Raw genomic sequence first — 24,130 nt, forward strand, 5'->3', positions numbered from 1 at the left:
GAACAGGGAATTAAGTTTAATTTTCATATAGCATAGTAGGATTCTATGTTAAATACATGGTAATGACCAATGGCTTTTGAATAAGAGCAAAGGCTTACTATTTTTATAATCATATGATGGATTCCTGGCACATCTATCCCAACTTGTGTTTTTAAACACAAAAATAATGTTTCATTTCAGGGAAAGGGGTTAGACACTGAATTAAGATTTCAATGTCTCTGATCCACCTTTGATATGGAAATCGGCACTGCTATTTAGTACCACTACTCTATACTGACTTCCTAACAGGCTTCAGTAACAAATAATTACAGAAATCTCCACAATGCTGTTGAAACAGAAGCACGAATCATAGTTTTGCCTGACTCTCATCCCAATTACAAAAATACTCACTACTTGAGCTGGGAGTTTTAGTAGTCAAGTTTTAAACTTAAACAGGCAAGATTTAGGTTAGATATAAGTAAGAAGTGCTTTACTGTGAGGGTGGCAAGGCACTGGAACACGCTGCCCAAGGAAGTTGTCCCATCCCTGACAGTGTTCAATAACCTGGTCTAGTGAGGCATCCCTGCCCATGGCAGGTAGTTGGAACCAGATGATCTTAAGGTCCTTTCCAACCCTAACCATTCTGTGACTCCATGACCACATACCATGAAAGCAACTGGATAAAAGTCCATCCACTGAAACAGCTAAACTAATCTGCTGTTTCTATGTGTCTCAATCCATCACAAAAGACATGCCACTAAGTGGCATGTCTTTTCAAGTTGAAAAATGACAAATGGCATGTCTTCTCATGTCAAGTTCGAGATCCTTGGGACAGTGAGAAGAGCATGCAGCAAGCTCACTGCCCTGGACTTCAAGAGAGCAGACTTTGGCCTCTTCAGGAACCTGTTCAGTAAGGTTCCATGGGATATAGCCCTAGAGGGCAGGGGTGCCCAAGACCGTTGGTTGATATTCAAGGATCACCTGCTACAAGCTCAGGAGTGTTGCATCCCAACTAGAAGGAAGTGCAGCAGGAGGGCCAGGAGACCTCCTTGGATGGATAAGGAGCTGCTGAGGAAACTCTGAGGGGAAAAAAGAGCCTTATAAGAGGTGGAAGCAAGTACAGGCGGTCTGGGAAGAATACAGGGACGTTGTCCAAGAAGCTAGGGACCAGGTTAGGAAAGCTAAGGCCCAGTTAGAAATAAACTTGGCTAGGGAGGTGAAAGATAACAGGAAGGGATTCTATAGTTACACTGCAAATAAAAAGAGACTAGGGACAATGTGGTTCCTGTCCGGAAGGCATCAGGAGAACTGGCTACCTTAGATTTGGAGAAGGCTGAGGTTCTCAATGACTTCTTTGCCTCGGTCTTCACTGGCAAAGGCTCTGACCGCACCACCCAAGTCTTGGAAGGCAGACGCAGGGACTGTGAGAATGATGACCCTAGGCCCACTGTAAGAGAGGATCTGGTTCAAGACGATCTTAAAAACCTGAATGTACACAAGTCCATGGGACCTGATGAAATCCATCTGCAGGTCCTGAAGGAGCTGGCAAATGAAGTTGCTAAGTCACTGGCCATCATATTCAAAAAATTATGGCAGTCAGGTGAAGCTCCCAATGACTGGAAAAAGGGAAATATAACCCTCATTTTCAAGAAGAGGAAAATGGATGGCCCAGGGAGTTACAGACCAGTCAGTCTTATCTCTGTGCCTGGCAAAATCTTGAAGCAGATTCTCCTGGAAGGTATCCTAAGGCACATGAAAAAGGACAACAAGGTGCTTTGTGACAGTCAGCATGGCTTCACTAAGGAGAAATCCTGCCTGATCCATCTGGTTGCCTTCTATGATGGGGCTATGGAACTGATGGACAGGGGCAGAGCAGCTGACGTCATCTACCTGGACTTGTACAAAGTGTTCAACACTGTCCCACACGACATCCTTGTCTCTAAACTGGAGAGACATCAATTTGATGGGTGGACCATTTGGTGGATAAAGAACTGGCTGGATGGTCGCATTCAAAGAGTTGTGGTCAATGGCTCGATGTCCAGCTGGAGACCGGTAATGAGCGGTGTCCCTCAGGGATCGGTGTTGGGATCGGTCTTGTTCAACATCTTTGTCGGTGACACGGACAGGGGGATTGAGTGCGCCCTCAGCAAGTTTGCCGATGACACCAAGCTGTGTGGTTCGGTTGATACGCTGGAGGAAAGGGATGTCAACCTTATGAAGTTTAACCATGACAAGTGCAAGGTCCTACACCTGGGTCGGAGCAATCCCAGGCATGGCTACAGGTTGGGCAGAGAAGAGATTCAGAGCAGCCCTGCAGAGAAGGACTTGGGGGTGTTGGTCGATGAAAAAATGAACATGAGCTGGCAGTGTGCGCTCGCAGCCCAGAAAGCCAACCGTATCCTGGGCTGCATCAAAAGGAACATGACCAGCAAGTCGAAGGAGGTAATCCGTCCCTCTGCTCTCATGAGACCTCACTTGAGTCTGTGTACAGTTCTGGTGTCCTCAACATAAAAAAAGGCATGGAGCTGTTGGAACAAGTCCAGAGGAGGGCCATGAGGATGATCAGGTGGCTGGAGCACCTCCCGAATGAAGACAGGCTGAGAAAGTTGGGGCTGTTCAGCCTGGAGAAGAGAAGGCTGCGTGGAGACCTCATAGCAGCCTTCCAGCATCTGAAGGGGGCCTACAAGGATGCTGGGGAGGGATTCATCATTAGGGACTGTAGTGACAGGACAAGGGGTAACGGGTTAAAACTTAAACAGGGGAAGTTTAGATTGGATATAAGGAAGAAATTCTTTACTGTGAGGGTGGTGAGGCACTGGAATGGGTTGCCCAGGGAAGTTGTGAATGCACCATCCCTGGCGGTGCTCAAGGCCAGGCTGGACAGAGCCTTGGGTGACATGGTTTAGTGTGAGGTGTCCCTGCCCATGGCAGACAGGTTGGAACTAGGTGATCTTAAGATCCTTTCTAACCCTAACTATTCTATGATTCTAAATAAACAAAAATAAGCAGACAAGGTCACCTCCCCTTTACAACCCCATGCATCATGTTCTCACTTATTTGGACAAATCAGCAGCAGCAACTTTTCCCCCCAAAGTCAACATCTCAGCTGGTAGCTCTGCACATCTCTCTTTCCTGATAATACATATATAATCAGGTATGACTGGTAGCTCTGGAAGCATTCACTTTTAATCTGAAAGCATATTGAACATCTACCATTAACTAACCTACTAGAGGTTACAGTTTCTATCCTGCAGTCATCCTTCACTGCGACTGCACAGCTGATCACTCCCTCTCAAATGCAACACCTCATTCATCTGAAGCTTTCCATTAAATAAAACGCAGTGGTTTCCTCAGTTTGTCAGAATGACTTTGAATTCCAAATCCTAATCAAACATACTGCCTTTCATGTTATCTTGATTTAATATATAGACGCTGTAGCCCAAATCACTCCTGAAAACACCAACAGACATTCAAAGAGAGACCTCTCAGAAATTTAACATATCTTTTAACCTTGACTGTTCATCAATTTCCAGGGTTTCTTTAATTGGATATATTTCCACTATACAAGAGTTTCTATAATATTGTTTTCATTCACTGCTTATTACAGCAGTATCAAAAAGCTTTTTTTAAAGGTCAAGATGCATCTACGCACTTGGTCCCTTCCCTGCCATAGTAAGACTGGATTAACCAGGACTTTTTCTTGAAAAACTCCTATTAGTTGTTCACAAAAGATTAGTATCTTCCAGGTGCCTACTGGGGTCGAATAATTTAATTATCCATATTGCTCCAGAAACTGCATTAAGATAGCTTATTTGTAACCCTTTAGCTCCTACCTTTTCAACAGGCTGTCATGGGGGTTGGGGCGGGGATTCAGGGTTTTTTTGTGTGTGGTTTGTTTTTTGGTTGTTTTTTTTTGGTTTTTTTTTTTTTTTTTTTTTTTTTTTTTGTGTGTGTGTGTGTGTTTTTTTTGTTTTGTTTTTTGGGGGTGGGGGAGGGGTGGTGTTAATGTGGTTTTTTTGAGCAGCACAGTTGCAGTGCCTTTTCCCATTCTCTGGAACATCATCTGCCCCTCAGAAGTTCTCAAATAGCTGTGAAATTATTTCACTGTTTCTTTATATTCCTAGCACAAATTTCAGGGGAGTTAGTCAAGCTCAAAGGCTGTAATTTGTTAGAAGGAAACTCATCTAACAGCTACCACTAAAAGATGCAGTCTTGTGCACCATGTTACCACTGCCTCATGCCAGACTGAACCTGTGATTACAGCTTAGGGAACCAAACCTACAGAAAGCCATCTCTCTCCTGCTTCCCCTGAAAGCAATTAGAAACAACTAATCTGACAAATTAGCTCCCTGAACTGCTGGAGCAGGTGCGGGGGGAGGCAGTGTGGAAAGGAAGAGACAAAGATGATTCCCTTTAGTAGCCATTTAACTAGCTTAAGCTGCATGACTAAATTAAACCCAAAATTATTTTTAAAATGAACACCAAGAAGAAAAAAATATGAAGACTGAAGAAAAGCTATGGCAGATAAACATTTCAACTATCTCAGTATCAAATACAATCAAGGTTTCCTCTTTCTACAAACACTTACAGAATATTCTCATCTTACCGTGCACTAAATTTATTTAAAGCTACTCAGAGACTTCATTCAAAACCTAAAACCCTGCTTGCTCTTCCTCCACTCAGTTAATTTTCCATCAGGTTAGCTTCCTGCACTGGGTCATCATGTGGTCAGGCAACCCCAGAGCCCAAGGGATGCAACAGGACCACTCAGCCCAGAGAGAGAGTGCCTGAGGGAAAAAGCAGCTTCATAATTTTTGAAACACACAGCCAGTAACATGAAATAGCATCTATTCATCCCACTATATTCCTGCTCAGAAAAATACCTGAACAGTTAGAATTCCAACACTTACCATTTACCCTGCTAGTTGTTTAAACAAGCAAAAGCTCAACAACCACTTTCCTCCTTCAGAAATTTTCTTCTTTAGACAGTCTACACAAAAAGCCCACCAGAAGAGCAACCCTTCTTCTCAGTACCCAGAATGTAGCAAGGCAGGATGTACTTGGATCTAAGGAAAATTATGTATAGACACCACTCTTTGTCCTGCAGTCTTCCTTTCTCTTGAAGTTACCAATTTTGCCCCTTGTATCCACTCATTGCATCAGTATTGCCACTGCACACTTCAAAACATCAAAGAGCAAAAAAATAATCTACAGCAAATTGTCAGTAACAGACACTTGGGGAAAGCAGGAACACAGCAGAGCAGCTCTCACTGCAGCCTGAAGGAACTGGAACTTTTGTTCAGTTCTGCTGGGGGGGGGGGGGAAGGGGCAACAGCATTACAATGCAAGGACATGAGTGTAATTCCTCAGAACAACTTTACTACTTGCATACTTGCTGCATTTCTAGCAAATTTAAAAAACCTGAATGACAATAATTAGAGCATAAAGAAAGGATACCATAATTGTGGTTCAACCCAACTACAAGAATAGACAAGCAGAAGCACAGCAACTGAAAGCTAGCAGCATTTGCCTTCTTTCACATTTTGGTAATTCTTGGTAAATTGTTTTTGGCAACATGACTGTTCAGATTCCTACGGTTTCTCAAAGAAAACTGGCACTGCCAGAGCAACAAAGACTCCTTCAATGAAACATTTACTCTGCAGCACACCTTAGAGATGAAATTCAAAGTAATATAACCACAACACAATGCATTAAAAGACAAATTGACAAGACCCTGTCATTAACAGCTGAACAAACCAAAGGGACAGAATGCATGTTATTGTTTTAGAAAGTCAATTGAAAAAAAAAAAAATCAAATCAGTGCAGTAGTAACGAGTGCGTATTATTAAGACCGAAAGAAGCAATTTACTGTTTTGCAATTTGACTGTGTGTTTCTTCAAATAATTTACCCAAATTATTCCAGAGCTCTTAAAAGAAATAATTATTTAAGGCACATCTGCTTATGGACATGACCAAAACAGCCAACTCTTAAGTCCACTATGTAGATTAAAGCAGAAATTCTCCAAATTCGCAAGCCTGTGCACATCATAATCACATCTTTGCTTCCAAAATCCAGGAACTATAAAAAAGGACATCACAATCGATTCTGTCATTAGTACCACATCAAGCCACTGCCCAGCTACTGGTCTCCACAGACTTGCTGATTTACACCAGTATGACTGAGGAGAATCCTCTCCCACCCATCCCTTGCCTGACAGAAATGCTTTCCAAAGTTACAATCTCACAGCTCACCCTACAATGCTTAACATACCAGAACTGAAAACAACCACCTGTTGAAACTGGTGTCCTTAAGAAGCATTAGGTTCACAACAGTTACACCAAAACAGATCACAGCTGAGATAGAATTGAGGACGTACAAGCATACATACTCACAGACCTGTCTTTTTTATACTCATTCTACCTTCTGGCAACTTGTGATCCAGAACTCTCTTGGAAAAACACCTGAACACACAAGAAGAATTCAACAAAATTCCAGCTGATCTTAAGCACAAACACATTACTCTGTAGGTAAGCTGAAATTAACAAAAAACCCAATAGAAACTGGAAAAATAAAACCAAACAACAAAAAACCCCAACCAAACAAAAAACCCCAACCAAACAAAACCCAAAACCAGACCAACCAGAAGTTGTTAATACATCATTCAGAAGTGATTCAGTTGTTAATACATCATTCAGAGGTTAATACATCATTCAGAGCTGCAAGCACAACCTGATTCCAGGCTACAAGGTAAAGATTTTTGGCTGCTAAATTCACAGCAACAGTACTGTTCCTATATGTAGGTTATCTCACATCAGCAGCATTTACTGGTGGAAGGGTACTGGAAGACAACACAGCAAAGTTGCCATGAGATCCCACTGCACACTAAGCCCATTCAGACTAACTCATCCTTCTCTGGAGACATTCAAAACCCGCCTGGACACATTCCTGTGTAACCTCATCTAGGTGTTCCTGCTCCGGCAGGGGGACTGGACTAGATGATCTTTTGAGGTCCCTTCCAATCTCTAGCACACTGTGATACTGTGATAGGGACTACTGAAGTGCTTCTATGACCTACTGCCTGCAAACCACTCCCCAACCTCCCCCTTGTACTTGGCTCAGTGAGCTTTGGGCTATGTATCCTGTCTCTCAGCCATACAAGAGATTTCTGTAACTTGCATAATCAGAGAAGGTGGCCTCTTTTGCAAGAGTGACAGTCAATCCACTCTAAATTAAATTTGTCCACAGATTAAATCCACTAAATCTTTGCACAGAAAGGAATAAAAAGAGCAAACTGGCTCATTCTCTTCACCACCTCCTCCTGTTACCAGATCTTAGCTATCCTGCAACTTACTATTCAGACATATTTTAAATCCAAGATTAGAAGGATCATGGAGACTGATCTCAGAGAGTTACATGCAGTTTTTTATTTTTCTTATGCAACCCCTTACTCCTCACTCACATTATTCCCCTCCCATTCCCAGAACCAGTTCAGGTATCAGAAGTATGCTTCTGTGAGACTCTATGGGGGTTAGTTATCTGCCACTGCAAAAGGAAGGGCTTACCCAGGTACCCAAGAACAGGCAGACACCAGGAATGCTGCAAACAAAGATACAGAACACACAGCCAAGAACACATTAACTATCCTAGATGATGTAAACTATTGATGGACACTCCAAATTTCTTTTGCATTTTTCTTATCTTTAGGGCAGCAAGTAGCTCTGGTGGCTTCTAGCAGGACTGGAAGCAAAAATGCTCAATTCTTCCTAAACAACAGGCTTCACAGCTTATTAGAGAAGCACTTATTTCAGAAACGCAACACACTTTTCCTTTTATTACCTATATCCAGTCACACATAACTACATGTAAAACAGCAGAGACATTCTGACAAGTTTGTTACAGCACCTGTAACAAGATGGTGAAGAGTCCAATTCTGACTGAAGTTGTACTGCTGAGGGCAATCTGATGCTGCCTTGAAGAGCAGAGAAGTCTTCAACAGGTATTCTGGCACAAGATCAGTCCCTGAATTACGCTGATCCTTGACTCTGAGACAGCAAAGCCCAACTCCTGAATACCAGCTTATAGAGTTGACCTTCGATAATGGCAAGGCAACAGTTGTGTTGCTAAGCAAACCCTCCTGACCTCAAGTACATGAATATCATGTAATGTGTTAGCAATACTTTAAATTTGGTCACAACAAACACACAGAATGGTGGGTCAACAAAGCATTATGTCACTGTCCTGGGTTCAGCAGTACCAGTCATTTTTCTCCTTCTTAGTAGCTGGTGCAAAGCTGCGTTTTTGACTTTCAGCCTGCGAGCAATGCTGGTAAAATTGATGTTTTTAGCTGTTGCTAAGTAATGCTTACTCCAACCAAGGACTTTTTGAGCCTCATGCTCTGCCAGGGAGGAGGGGAAGCTGGGAGGAAGCACAGACAGGACACCTGACCCAAACTCACCAAAGACGTATTCCATACCACAGCATGACATGTCCAGTATATAAAGCGGGGGCAGTTACCTGGAAGGGCTAGATCACTGCTCGGGTGGGGCTGGGTATTGGTCGGCAGGTGGTGAGTAGCTGTATTCTCTTCCTTTGTTATTTCCCTTATCATTATTATTATTGATGGTAGCAGTAGTGGTTTTGTGCTATACCTTAGTTACTGGACTGTTCTTTTCCCTATTTGTGGGAGTCACATTCTTTCGATTCTCCTCCCCATTCCTCTGGGAGCCAGGGGGAAGAAGAAGGGGGTGGAGAGGAGTGAGCGAGCAGCTGCGTGGTTCTGAGTTACTGACTGTCACTCCTTGCTCTCTCCTCTGACGGGTCTGTGAGAAGACAGCAGACCACTTCCACCTCCCACATCAATTATAAGCCATCTTTCTATTATGACCAGTAATATATATGCACACAGAGTAAACACTCTCTCACATAAATTTAAGCTGCCTGAAGATTCACCCAAACCACATGCCTGTAATCTTCCCTTCTGAAGCTGCGAAGATCTCTCAATGTCCTGAATCATTCTATGCAGTAGAGAAAGCTGTTTTCTTGTTAGCAGAGCCTAAAACTGCCCTTTCATATTCCAAACCTGGAGAAAAACTATGGTGGTCACTTTGTTAATCAACTGAAGTCAGTCTCATGAGTAGTCAATTAGGAAGGATTCCACTGTAATTACTGTAATAATTCTACCTCAGCAACAAATGCCAATTTAAAATAGCTGCATAGGATTAAACAGCAATTACTCAGTGAAAACGTGATCTAACTTACTTTTTAAAATATGTGGGTTTTGTAATTAACAGACTATCAAGAAACCTTCCTAATTATTAGTCTGTCTGGAACACTGCTTACAAATGAGGTCACCCACATCATCTTGAGCATCCTAGTTGACTGCTTTTCCCCATGTTCAAATCAGACGCTTAAAGGAGCATGCAAGAAAACTGCCCTTTTCTTGAGAAGATCTTGCTTCCGACAATGAATTACTTGCAACTTCTAAGAAAGTTTTACCTGCTATGCTTGTTCAGTGGATTGTGGTCGTGAGGTGGAGGACACACAGGGCATTTGACGCAGAAGTCTAACAACATTATACTAGAGATCACAACTCTAAAAGAAATAGAGACTGATTTGCTGTCCTGTTACCAGAAATCTGAAAAGAATTATTAGCTTCACATTTTAAATTACTATGGAAAAGAGACAGGCAGAGATGAAGAAATTAATGAGAGAGGCTTAAGACATGCTAGAGAGGGTTAAGTACACAACCCTGGGAATCAGGAAAACTCCAGTATTTAATACATACATTAAATCACAGTACCGTTCACAAGTGGAATTTAACACCTCAGTCTTGCCAGGCACAGGTCCTGTTCAGACTACCTAAAACCAGCCTGACTAAAGTTAACTCGGCTGCTTGCCAAATCAATAGTGCAGTACATGCATTCAGAACCACAGGACTCAGCATCAGTTTGAAGTATTTTTTTAAGAATTGCTAACAGCTTAATACTAGCAGAAGGAGCTATCCCATCTCCTCAGCGCTGGTAACAGCCATAAAAATTTCCCATCTTTTCCTCTGTGATCACTTCGACTCCCGTGGAACTCCTAAGACTACACAGCCCTGGTAGTTATTCTTAGGCAAATTGCCTGCTGTAAGCTAAATCAGTTCACAGACAGGTAATGTAAAGACCATGGCAAGCTCTAAGGAAACAGTGCAACCGCATCTTTTCAGTATCAACACGGTTAAACCGTGTCAGTCCACCTTGCATGACTGCAGCACAGATTCTAGACTTAGCTGCAAACCTAAGTCCCTCTTCTTTACCACAGCCCTGCTGTTCCAGCTGTATTGTCATAATTTGGGACTGCAATGCATCAAAACTATTTCAGTGATCTATACCGAATATAATACAGCTTAAATCATAAAACAGTATTACACAGATTATAACATAGTACAGCAAATACATAATACAGTATATTATCCCTAAATAAAGGATTCTAAAGAACATTAAGATGCTTTTAATGTGTTACTTAAGTAGATCAAGGCATGACATCCACACTGAAATCAGACTGTAACACAAAATTAACCCAAGACATGATACAGTTCACAAGAATACAGCTTTCAGGATACAATCTAAAATAGAATGAGAACTGCTCTCAAAACTTAACCTGTCCTTATCAAAGGTTTCAGCTATGAAGCCACTTAGGAGAGCCTGAAGAAATCTTCACAGCAAATTTATTTTTCCCTTGTATGGGGAAAATGGAAGCAGAACTGTAAGATCACTTCATCAGCTGACTCATAATAAAATTCTATCAAGTTCCCAAGTTAAAAGATAGACGCAGCAACATACTGATGCTGCTTAAACATTACTGTGTGTTAGTAATACTGCATAAGAAGTCAGTGTTGGATGGCAAGAGCTGCATACTTTGATTCCAGCATTTTTATTAGTTACCAGGACTCAACAGTACTGTTAACACTACTGACCACTGCTTAAAAAAAAAAAAAAAAGCAGTGTCATTTGAATAACAAATAATATGTAAATCCAACTTCACTGCAAACGAGTTTCAGCAAGTAAGAAAAGTTGTTTTACTACTTTTCTGAACAATACTAATATGCAGGTGTGCACAGGGCTGTGCGTTTACACTACAGACAGGGTGCCTCAAGTATTCCATAGTAGAATATCATACACAGCACTGGGTGAAGTTAAAGGTAAGTTATAAATCTGTATTTAGAAACATAACATGACTTAAAAAAGAGTCAGCTGAGTTGGATGAAATTTTATACTACATTTTTCTCAAAATTTTCTATGTCAGCTATGGAAAAAAAAACATCTATGACTCCTTCCAGAGGAGCTGTTCCTCAGACCAGGTTTTCAAATGATTCTCATTAAATGAACCCTTTCCATTTGCAGTTAAGGCATATCTCAATCTGGATGCACCAATCAACTCAGTAACAGTACAGAATCAAGACACGCAAGGCACAGAAAAGCAGCAGGCAAGGAAATAAAGCCAGAACATACAGTCTGAGGAGCACCTCTATTTCCCCAGTATTAGTCTGCTGAAGGCTTAAAACCATTACCTTCCGCAGACCAGGCTGCACAAACTGCATGACTGACACTTCCCAGATCTACATATGCTCAAAGATTCTGGAGGAAAAACAAGACCAAATAAGAACAGGATTTGGATTCTTTTATTAAAAATAGATCTCAAGAACACTACTAGAGCTACTATTTTTCCCCTCAGAGCCTGCAATAAGACTCCAAAACTTAATATTATCTGGACTTTAAAGTTCAGAACTCTAAATACCAAAACACATACCTACCCAATAAACAAACATCCAAAACTGGTTGACTGGACTAAGGTAAATGCTAGGCATTACTAGTAAACCAAACTCTTCACAGAGCACAGAACAGTTACAGAAACTAACTGCATCACAAGTGTGGGTTTTGTCAGAGTGCCATTTTGCCTAACACTGTCTCAAAAAGGAGCTCATGGGTATTCCTACAGTGAACAGTAAGAATGGCACAAAAACCATAGCAGTTCTCTCTCAGAGCCACAGGGTATCAGAAGCTGGGAGTGCAAGTTAAATTTACTTTAGTCTTTGTGTTTAGTAGTCTGGTAATTTTTGCTTCTATGAACTTCTTAGTCCAGTGTGCACTATACAACTCTTGTTAATAAGAGGCTTGACAGACAACCAACACATGCAACTTTATTTTTTGTTGGGGGGAAAAAGGCAAATGAACTACTACTACTACTAGTACTATTAATAATAAAAATCAGTGAGTGAACCATGGGGTTTACATAGATTCTGTAACACACAAAACTACAAGAGCTGTACCTTCCCATAAGATTGCTTCATTTACTATATTCTTGTCAGGTTTAACTACGTCTTCTGTAAAGTACAGTTTCATTACCTCAAGCAGTCATTCACACTTAAACGGTAACAGAACTTGACTGATACTTATACTGAACATCATACAGTATTCAAGTAATGTGGAGACAGAAAATCGTCAAAAATCAGAAAAACAAGTATCAACAGATGTTTAAATCTGTTCATTAACAAGTTAAGGCTCAGCATCTTACATGAGACAAGCAAAAAGAAGTTTGCCATAACCGCCGAAACAATCTAAGCACTCTTCAAGAACTCACATGTGCATTCCATATAAAAAGGTCATACAACAGTTCAGTTTAAAAATTCAAACTACAGAAGCTTCCAGAGCATCACCTTGAATTAAGCTTATTCCTATTTCAAAAATGAACAAAAAACCTTTCAAGTATTATCCACTTCAGTGCTATGGGGAATAAAGTCTGTAGAAAAAGCACATAGTAATGACTAAAAGCTACTAAACAAGCACACTTTCGTAGACTCCACAGTATCTGTATTTTAAATATTTCCATTATGCATTATACAGAGGAATAAACTGTCAAATACAGTAACAAGCAGACACCTGAGCTGCACATATATGCACAGGCTGGCAAAGCGTATACCTAACCTTGCCCTCCAGTAACTGTGTCAATGGTAGCAAAGTCACACCTCATGTTCCTCCAAATTACAGCTTTCGCTAAGAGGAGAAAAAAAAAAAAGACTGCATTGCAGTTTGTAACTCTCACATCACACACTAAGACAGCAAGGTATCAGGAGAGCTGCTAAGACATTTAAGAAAACTGAAGTACCCCCCCCCCCCGAAGTACAAATACTAGAAGAGATGTACTCAAGAGTTACACTGCATAAGGCATCTAATAAAGATGAAGCCTACCTAGCAATTGATATAGAATTGCTCTAGTTAACTACATTTTGTTGAAATACATTAATCAAAACCTAACAATACTTTATTTACCTTTTAGCTGCTGTATTTACAACACACACCAGATCAGAATTTCAGGTCAAATATCATAAAGGTGGAAAAAGTGCTTCTTCAGTAGCGATGGTGACAGGTGCAACACTGAATAACTTAAAATAGATTTTTCCAAAGACTACACCACTGTGATGAGCTTATCTATGTATTTCCTGCTGCAGACGTCAGTCTTCAGTTTGCAAATCTACATGTTTAGACACTTTTCTGGACTTAAAGTGAACACTGGTACATTTGAATGCATAAAGATGCTACCTAGAGGCCTGTATTAGGCTGAAAGGCTTTGACAAAATACCAACTTAAAAGTTTCCTGATCAGTAAAAATAGGTTTTGAATGACAAAGTCTACATGGACTGCGAGTCAGGTGCCGAATCATTATTCTTTATAGGTCAGCTATTCTTGGTGTCTTGTAATCCCCAAGTTTATTTAGATTGCCTTTAAACCCATAAGACAAACTAGCGTTTCAAATTCATGACCTTTTATGTGCAATTATGATCAAACTTAGTTTTAAGGCTTGTATAAACACTGCACAAAAGAGGTGAAAAACAGTAAAGTCATGCAGAGAAGGGGACGAAAGGAGGAAGAAGAAAGGTGAATAGGAAAGGTTTACTATAAGGACTAGCATTTCCTCAATGCATTGTAACTGCCATTGTTATTCTCTCTATGCATGCAGTGAGTTTAAGTGTATGACAAGGACAAATAAGCCTACTGAATGTGATTTACAAGGAGACAGTGTCAGTTGCTTCAGGCCACTCCCAACTTCAACCCAAATAACTTTTTGCTGGGTTTTCTTTTGCTTGGTTGGATGCTTTTGTTAGCTATCCACAAGACAATGTATTCCTACTTCCTCCATTTATTCTGTATTATGACAAAGATTTGACCTAGTAAAGTTAGTTCAGCAACAGTAAACCAAAGTAAGATGATGTTCTCTCCATCTCTGAAAATGACACTGCTGCCAAAAGCTGGTTTAGGACCTCAAATTCCAACTCTGTCTCCACAGACACTGCTAAAAGTAGTGGTCTGCTTCCTTCAAATCCTCAGCAATAAATACTGTCTATCATTTCCAGGTAAAGCGTGAAAGAGCAAAATGGTAAAACCACCCAGAAAGTTTAACATCTCAGCTAGCATTCAGCTCTATGACCATCTGAAAAGGAAATTACACCACAGCCTAACTCATACATGCACACTCACTCTCCTTGCTAATGGTGAGAATAAACCACAAAACCAAGACAAACATCCACTATAAACACAGATTTGAACTGTACATATACTCCCGACCACAGCGCAAAACAGTCTGGGATGGGAGACTCTTCTCTCCAACCCACTTATTGCTTAGTCTTCCCATTCTCTAGTAACTCAAACAGTACTTATCTTGAGCACAGCTTAAAGAGGCCAAACGTACATTGCTGAGAGACAGGACAAAGACACACATCAGAAAACATTAATTTTTTTTTTCCCCAGAAAATTATAGCAGGGAAATTACAGTATAATTTAGTACAAGCCAAAACAAGATGTCAGATACCTCACTACTTCAATTTCTCAAATTGCAGAGTTTGGTAAACCACCACATACATCATTTAAAAACAATCATTCTACTACATCATGAAGGGACCTTTTTTACCTGCTGAAATACATCAGTAATGAATACATTGAGGACTTGGTTTTACAGGTTTGGATTTTTTATAGGCTCTCATTTACCAATGGGAATATCCATTAACATTTTTCCTATTACTTCCAGACAGCTTTGGAACTGTTATCTTCTGACTGGACTAGTTCCACAACATACCCATGATGAAATTAAACCCACTTACGAAATTATAGCTAGTAGACAGTTTGTGCTACACCTTCCTCAGTAACTTACACTTTTTAGGAGCACTTCAGAACTTCTCTTCCTTCTCCAGCTTCTCCAGATTTTATCAGTGCTAAGGTTTTATCTTCATTTCCAGGACATTCTGTAGCCCACACTTGTAACTACCTAAAAGCCATCTGAAGCTCCCAAAGACAACATCTAAGAACTATCATATACCAGCTCAAGGTCTTCCTTGAACTAAAATACAGATGCTATGGAAAACCAGGCCAGACATAAGGGTTAATAATGCATTAACTGCTACAACTTCCTCCAATAAAGCCCTGGAGATCATCAGAAAAGCTCACTGCTTTCTGTTCCATCTCAAGACATGCAAAATTTGTTTTCAACATTTAGCTACCACTAAGCAAATTTCTAAACATCTTCTCAAAACGAGACCCCTCAAAAGAAACATTCGAACAGTCTCACACAGTACCTGGCCTACTTTATGACCACAGCATCTTCATCAGAAAGCAGAGCTAGTGCACTTTTTCTTCGAAAAATCCCAGAAAATAAATAGCAACAGAAGGGCAAACAAGATGTTCAGCAAAGAACACAGGAATGTTAAAAAAACTGCTGAGAAACAAAAGAGTGCCCAAATTTATCCACAAGCACCTGAAGGATCCAGTAGTTAAACCTGCTTAAGGGATTTCAGTAACTGTACGAAATTAAAAAAAAAAAAATAAAAAAAAAAATTAAAAAAAAAAAATCTGCAGGGCTCAGACTCAAGTTGACTTTTACTTGTAGCCTTACTCCTTAAGTTTCCAACAAACCTACCCTCTTTTCTGAGATACATCTGGATTATTAAAATGGAATAAACACTAAGTCAGATCATAGTACTGTAAAATGTTCTTCCTGGAGTCAGTTCCTATCTTCTGCCACTCTTTTCAGAATTACTTTTCTTGTATTTAAGTAGGGAAAAAAATTAAATGCCAAAAAGGCACACAGGACATCTCCTGCTGAAAAACTAATACAGGACTGGGGGTGGGGGAATGCAGATTTACCGCAAGTTAAAATCCACATTTCTTAAGCAAAACCATAAAGGCATAGGGGAAGCCAGGAATACAATTTTATCACCAGTGTTTAAAGAAACTTAAGAAGAAGAACAAAACTACAGAATTTAGAAACACAAGAGAATGGGACATTTCAAATAATTAAATATTAGGAAATATCTGGAAGAGAAGGTGTTATACTATGTATGCAGACTAACATGGGCATTAATAATGGCACAGACAGAAGAGTAAAAAAAAAATAAAATTAAGTCAAACTGTTTCCAAACCTACACCAAGAAATGCATTTTGTGTGAAATTCACTACAAATCAATGGAACTTTGCAAAGCAACTTGCACCCCTCTTCCCTTTACAAAACAAGTTGTGTGTCTGTAACGCACAGTCTTTATGTTTTCATAACACAGCCTTGCACAAAATCCTCAAATTAAAAAAAAAAAAAAATTTGGAAAGTGAAGACCATGCAAAATTCAAGTTTTGACACTAGTGCCTTCCTAGTAGCCATGCTTTGAGTTGGACATCTGATCAGTGAAGAATCTGAAGACTACAGCTCTTCAAGTCATAATAGAAAACACCAATCCTTTCAAAAAACGCCCTCTTGAAAGTTTCCAATTGGAAAAAAAAAAAAGAAAGCAAGCATTAATTTCTTAACTCCTGATTAAATGTAAAGGAAACAGTTCTTTAAGAGTGGTACTTAAGAGGATAGCTTCCCCTCTCACTCAAACTACCTGTGCTTGAACAGACTGACAGACTGGGAAGTTTTCAACTTTTTACTCCCTGCTTTGCATCATTCATACAGTTCACCTTCACATATTTGTTTAACCAAGAAAGATCCTCCTAGAACAGCGTTAGTCCTTGAATGTGCATACAGCTGAATACACAGAAATACACAATATACTAGTGGAAGGGAGAGCAGAGCGTACATAAAGGCTCATTAAACAGGATGAGGATATATACAGACTCAAAAGCAGCAGGCAGCATTTTCACTCTGATGCATTAGCCATTTGATACATTCTTCAACATTAGCACTAGTTTTTCCTTTTACAAAAATGAAATGAAAAAAGAACAAGTAACTTATTACAGCTCCCCAAGGCCAGCAAATTACAGTATCTTGTTCTAGCAGAGAAGACTCCTAAAGACATACACACATTCCTTTAAAACAAAGACTTGAAGAAGTAACGTATTAACTTACAGGTATTAAAAGCTCACACTGAATACTCTCTGCAAATTGATATTGAAATAACTGTATGCACATTTATGACAAATGTGATAATGTAATTATGTCACAACTACTAAGACAGCTACAAGAAAACACTAGTTGATTTAAGGGCTTGCCACATCGCACTTTTACCTGAAACAAATTATTATTAGGCAGGTTCATGTACAGACAACTTATGCTTTACTGGAATAAAATACAGGATGTCAGCTACTAAGATGAAACAAAAAGTAAAGCCATATTACTCTACTTCTCAAACATTAAGGTCATTGAACTATTGCCCCTTCCCATTACTCATATTCCACTGTATACAATTAATACCCAATCCTCTGCTGAAATCCATTATAAGATAAATCATATTTGAAAAACAGGGAGATAACTTTATAGGGCTCCTCCTTAAGACAGGCTGTGAAAAATCCGAGGAGGTAAAGCCTTTTCATACAAGCCTGGCCTTAAAATGATTTAAGTTTACCCTGACATAAGCTCTTCTCCTTTAACTCCAGCCAGTTGTATTATTTCTTGTGCTATTAAGAATACTGCTAAAGAAGTTATGGTTTTGGGTTCCTCCCAACCCCCCAATGTTAATGTAAGTAATTTGAGAGAGATTTTTCATCTCTTCCAATGGTTAACCATCCTCATTATAAATAAATGAGTACTAAGCAAGTCTAACCTTTTTTATCTTAAGTCTGAACATGAACAATATGTTTCACTGTAGTTACTTCTGCTATGTATAAAGCCATTGCTGTTACATGCCTTCTCACTATGCATTTACAGGAAAGCCAATAAAAGGTTAAAAAGCATTTGATTATGCATGCATCAAACTAATTCCTTAAGACTGCTCTACACTTAGCTTTTCTGGACCAACTTTTTAAGGAGAAATTAAATGCTTTTCTATGCAGAACCTGTACAGACAAACAAACTAGAAAAAGAACATGCTCCACCTAGAACACCAATGTCCTGACTTGAAATTTTTCCAAAGAGAGTTTGCTAATTCATATCCTCCATCATTTCAAAACAGAGCTTGGACCTCCAGGAGAATTCTCTGACCCGCATAAAGCACTGATAACCAACCAACTCTAATCACTATTTTCCAAAGCATTAAGTATTTTCAATATTACTGCTACTGCTCACCATGAGGAGTTCCTAACTCGCATGAATGCTCAGGTGCACAGATTATTTGCCAACATCAAACACAATGGAACAGAAAGCTGTGGTACAACTGAAGGTGAAATATCCAGTAAGCTGCCACTACTACTGAATAGTCGGAAGCTGGGCACAGGGAGAGAAAGAGAAAACAACCACTTTACACTGCCTATTTTGACATAGTATGGGAATTTTCTTACAGCTGAAATCTGGCCGTGTTTGTGGTGAAATGGTATACAAAACGCCTCTCAGTTTTCTCAAAAAGACTACAGGACCGTTAGTGAAACTTAAATCTGTAATTCAAGATCATTCATACATTGACTCACTACACCTCAGCTACATACTTACCTCACACATTTTTAAATTCATCACAGCTTAGATGGCACCGCATAGGCCCCTACTTGTACACTCCTTAGCAGCTTTTTAACTTGATACAGTAAAACCAGCTGTTTCAGCAGCAAGAGGATCTGGGTATGGAAGCCTCCCAATGCCTCCAAGATGGATTTGGGAGGAAAAAGGCTTATTTTCTGTGCATGTATTTCATATCTACCTATGGTAGCTGTGCTCAAGACATTTTTATGGAGAAGATGCAATCCTTGAGCCTACCCAACCTGTATAGTGGGAAATCAACCAAGTAGTGCTTTGCTAAATTAAAACACATCCTATCAAGAACAGGTTTGAAGTGTTCCAAAGCATTTGAAAGAACATCAGGTTATCTTCATCAGGTCTTCTACAGCATTTATCAAATACTGACAGGTCATGCAGATACTGGGGGAGAGGGAGAAAGAATCCCACAACCAAAGCCACATCTAATAATGTAATTGTAACAAACAGAATCATAGAATCACAGAATCATAGAAGCTGGGGTTGGAAAGGACCTTAAGATCATCTAGTTCCAAACCCCCCTGCCATGGGTAGGGAAAATAAACTTTTCTTAAGCATCCTCAAAGTCAGAGCAGGGAATATAACTACAATTATGAAATTAAAGAGATCAAAAGCACATTTTAAACTATCTCAAGAGTTTGCTCAAACATCAGGTAACACAGTATGACAATTTCAGAGATGACAAATGCACAGACTGAATTCCACCTTCTGCGCAACCTATTAGTTACATCATATCATGCATGCAAACAATAGGAACTGAAGAACAGCCATACATCTTATAATTTCAGACTCTGTGTTTAATTCTTCCATCTGCTACTAGCAACACTAACTAAAATTAGAAAGCGAGCTCAAATGTCAAACTCTGAACCTTTACAACAGAACTCCACATATTGCATCAGTCTGGCAGGACAGAAAAGCTGCTACGCTGGAGTTAACATAAGGGCAAAGATAAACTACCAGACCATGATCTTAGTCAGAAGAGATAGTAAAGAGTAATATAATAAAGAAACAGGACACTGCTTGATACTCTCTGCCCTGCCTCAACACAAAGGACAGAGACACCAGGATTCACAAAAGTTTACCTGCTGAAAAATGTGCATCTAACCTATACAAACTCAAACATGCACAAGGCTAAACGGAAATGTAACAACCAAAACCTTAGGATGACTGTAATATGAGGATAACATACTCATTCAAGGGAAAAGAAAAAGGAAACAAACATTCCCCCCAAGCTCATGATAATTCCCATACCCGCAAGACTGTTATTAACTCCAGAAATGTCATCAACATAGCCATATTTTCATATTTTGATAATTAATTTATCTGATGTATACCAGGGTACTTAACTAAAAGTATCACACCTACTCACTTATTAATCTTTACTGAGGAACTGCTTCAGCTAAAAAGTTCACACTTCCTGACATTTTAAATGTGCCTTATAAATGTTAGTAAGAGGTGCTCCAAACACATGGCTTCACTTTTTGGTTTGGTTTGTTTGGGGTTTTATTTGTTGGGTTTTTGGTTTTGTCTCTTTTTTTTTTTTTTTGGGGGGGGGGGGGGGAGAGGGAGAAGATAGAGGTGAGGGGCTGAGGAAGGCTTTGGGGTTTTCTGTGTTTTGGGGTTTTTTTCCTCTCTTTAAAGAAAAAAACAAACAAACAAACAAAACCAAACACAAAACCCAACAAGAAACCAAAACAACTATAGGTACAATTTTCCACAAGGATATTTATTTCATCTACAAAGTCTAAGAAGCACCTACATTCCTATTTATCTAAGAGATTCTAGAGGCTGGGGATATGGTGTACATGCTGTCTTTCAGAAAAATACAGGAAAAAACAAGTGCAGTTTTTCTTGGTATGATTGGAAGCCATCAGATTTAGGATGTCTGTAAAGCTATCCATGCTTTCCTTCTGAAGCATAAGTTACAGAAAATGGTCAAAAAGTTTCAGTCTGCCTTTTTTTTTTTTTTTCAGTAAAGCATTTTACCTCAAAGAACTAAGTTACCTATGTTCTGCTTTTCCAGGATCTGAATTTCCAGTTAAAGCAACATCTCTCTCAAAAAACACAGAACAGGCCACACAAATTAATACCTATAAAAAAACCCCAAACCAAACAAATCCAGAAACTCCACAAAAGACAAACAAATCCAATCCATCTACTTCTTTATTCAGGCACTTATAAATTTAAATGGACTTGTTAGTCAAATCTGCATTAGTATATTAACAGCAGTCTGTTAGGTTCTCAAAACTACAGAACTAAGGATGCATTTTGCTCAAACCCAGGATTTTGAGATAATACAGGGAATGTTTTGCGTTGCGTAAGAAGTGTCATTATATTTTGAAAGCTTTTTTATTTTTCTCTTTTTAGAGATGCATATGTCTCTTGATAGTTTTTAGTTTCTTAGATTTAGCAACAGACTTGGCAACAGCCACAATGTGTTTACTCTGGAAACTCAGGAGCTAAACCAACTGTCAGAACACAGTATCAGCTGCTAACTTCGAGTACCACTGTCTGTGTGCTAAAAAGCTTTATACAGTAGCCTTTTACCTCCAAACAAAACCACTAGTTGAAGTTATGACTTGCTAAGCAGAAAGATATACTCTTACTTGTTAACAGAATTAACATTACTTCAAGGCCCTTTGTTGCCATCTCTTTTTAAAGACTTAGTATGCCACTCTTACCAACTGCATATTTTAAAACTCAGATCAACTCCATAAGGCTTTCCTTTAGAAGACTCTTACAGAAAATCACTGCTCAACTTCAACTCCAGCTGTAATAATGAAGATATACTGCTTTCCATATTTACTCTTTGTAAAAACAGGATGGGAGAAAGATGAAAGGGAAACAAAATAGATTCCTTTTTGTGCATCAAAACATTAATTAGTCATTTAAATATCTCGACTTGATGTTTGAATATTAAATCCCTTTTGATTGCAATTTTCCCTAGGGAAAATTATTTAGTCAAGAGGAGAGCTCTTAACTCCAAATATATGTTCATTTAAAATTACATTTATGCAAAACTCAAGGCAATGTTAGAATTCTATTTATAAAATAGTTACAGATGTCTGTTCACACTAGTTGAAGCTGCCCTTCCCCCCAGGTTCTTATGGACACTTGGCCAACTGTCTGTAAAGAAAGGGATAATATTTAGGAAAATAATAGATATTTTTGTATTACGGAAAAATCCTCAACTCAAGTCTTCAACTGCTATATAACACAAACAACTCCCAACTTTCTTAAATCCTGCATGGCATAAAGTTTGGGAAACAAAGCGTAACAAGGTATTAACTCTGTGAGGTTTGATATAGCTTTAGTCAATTGCCATTAGTCTCTAGTGTCAACGCCAGTATAAAACTGAAGAGAAAACTTTTTGGGGCAGCAAGAGGGAAGGAAGGAAGTTCGGCAAGTCTGCAAAAACAAGAAGGGGAAAGAGTTTAACATCATCTATTTTACGTAAGAAGATCCAAAAGGGATTTAGGAAAACACCGAATTTACTGATGGCAAACAAATTTCGTTTTAAAACAAAGGCATGAGCAAACTTCTACTGAGTAAAGTGTCTACTTACACCCACAGCTCTGAAGTTCAACCCTCAAAGCTAGGTACAGTAAATGAAAGCATCACATTAACCACAGAAACAAGTCTTATAATTAACATTTAAAGTTTCTCCATTGTCAATGTCTACTTTTCCTTAACTAGGACATGTATCTCTGAGTTTAAGGACGCTATACAGTTACCCCATGTAATTTTCTAGCCTGAAAACTTGTGACTGCCAGGCAAACAGCAGAAGAGAAAGACAGCAACATGCATTTCTACATAAATAAATGCATGCATACATGCACACTTGCTCACTTTGACAAATAAACTCAGCAAGCAAGCAGAATAGCAAACGTAACATTTTACATTCTGGTACAAATGCAAATTAGGGGTGTTCTCGCTCATATTCAGAATCTACAGGTATCAATTCAGTGTGTATCTACTGCATCAAAAGAAACACATTCAAGCATAGTTACATAATACTGCTTAACTACTGCTGCTAAATGGAAACTATGACAGTTTTGAGCACCTTCACAAAAATGACCACCATCAAACAGAAATAATCTGAAAAAAAAAATTAAAAAATAAAAAATAAAAATAATACACTTCACAATATGTATTTTAGTGGATTTCAAAGCAACTTACAACTTGTACAGGACTTGGAAATACTGAGTTCTATTAAAACGGTAGGCAGTTACACTAGGGAAGTCTCAGAGAGTAGTTACTGTATGGAGGCCACAACACGCAAAGAGCACTACTCTAGAAATCACTCAAAAATTTACAGAATCGGTTAACTTTTTCAAGCAACAGTGCCACGAAGAGAAAACTGCATTCAAAGAAGGTATGTGTATTTTAACTTTTAGAAAAGTAACTCAAAGTTTGCTAAATGTAGAAATATAAACAGGAGCTTCACAGCCTGTCACCTTCGGAAGACAATGGCAGCCTGACAGCTAGCAAAACTCAACGCTATGAAATTGTCACGCCTGTCCTTATCACGAAGTTTCAGAACCTGTTTACATAACCGTACTTCTACAGTTCTATCTGCTGTGCTCAATGCAGAAATAGGGAAAACTTACCATACTAAGGAAATAAAGATCTGCAAACACCAAAAATAACCCACTTCAGCAGTAACAGCTACTGAATGTTATACCCAGCTTGGAAAGTATTGAGTGAACGGCTAAAGGATCCTAAAGTTCGAAAAGGTTTAAGTTTCATTCTCCACCGAGACAACAAAACTGACAGTGCAGTGATAGGTTTTGGCCTCCAAAATCTTATTTTCTTACTTTGAGTAGCATTTCAGTACTGGCTTTCATATTTCCACGTAGTGAACAGTACAGCTTTACTCACACCATGCCTGACTAGGCGCTTCTAAGGTTTCAAGTAAATGTAAACAGAAACTCTTCCACTTCCTGTGACTAGAGGCAAAAAAACTCCAAACTAAACAAAGGCTACTAGGACGGCAGCTCCCGCCGGAGCGGAGCAGCTCGCCAGAAGAACGCAGGCCGCCACAACACATGCGCGGGGCCGCGGGCAAAGCCCACCACAAGAAGGCTGCAGCAGCCGCCGCCTGCAGTTCACACCGCTCAGTTCCCAGCGCCCTGGGACCCTCTTCCCGCCCGCCCCCTTTCGCTCCCCCGACGCGGGCGGACCGGGCTGAGCAGCCGGGCGCGCGCTCCCGCGGCCGCCGCCACAACT

The 24,130-nt window shown here is 39.5% G+C and overlaps 1 protein-coding gene across 13 annotated transcripts in view; it reads right to left on the bottom strand.

The window, feature by feature from the left end:
- EPC1 (enhancer of polycomb homolog 1) overlaps positions 1-24,130 on the bottom strand; it is a 66,317-nt gene that overhangs the window by 23,352 nt on the left and 18,835 nt on the right. Inside the window, exon 1 of one of the 13 annotated variants that reach the window (XM_080609902.1) lies at positions 23,719-24,120. The exons of 11 other annotated variants lie outside the window; for them this stretch is intronic. In XM_080609902.1, coding sequence (XP_080466028.1) covers positions 23,719-23,748 — 30 coding nt within the window. In that variant the 5' untranslated portion in view covers positions 23,749-24,120. Of the gene's footprint in view, positions 1-1,295; positions 1,355-23,718; positions 24,121-24,130 lie in introns of those variants that run through there. One more of the 13 variants, XM_080609907.1, reaches the window with a different exon arrangement.

This window comes from Psittacula echo, assembly GCF_963264785.1.
Source record: "Psittacula echo genome assembly, chromosome: 2".
NCBI classification, from domain to species: domain Eukaryota; kingdom Metazoa; phylum Chordata; class Aves; order Psittaciformes; family Psittacidae; genus Psittacula; species Psittacula echo.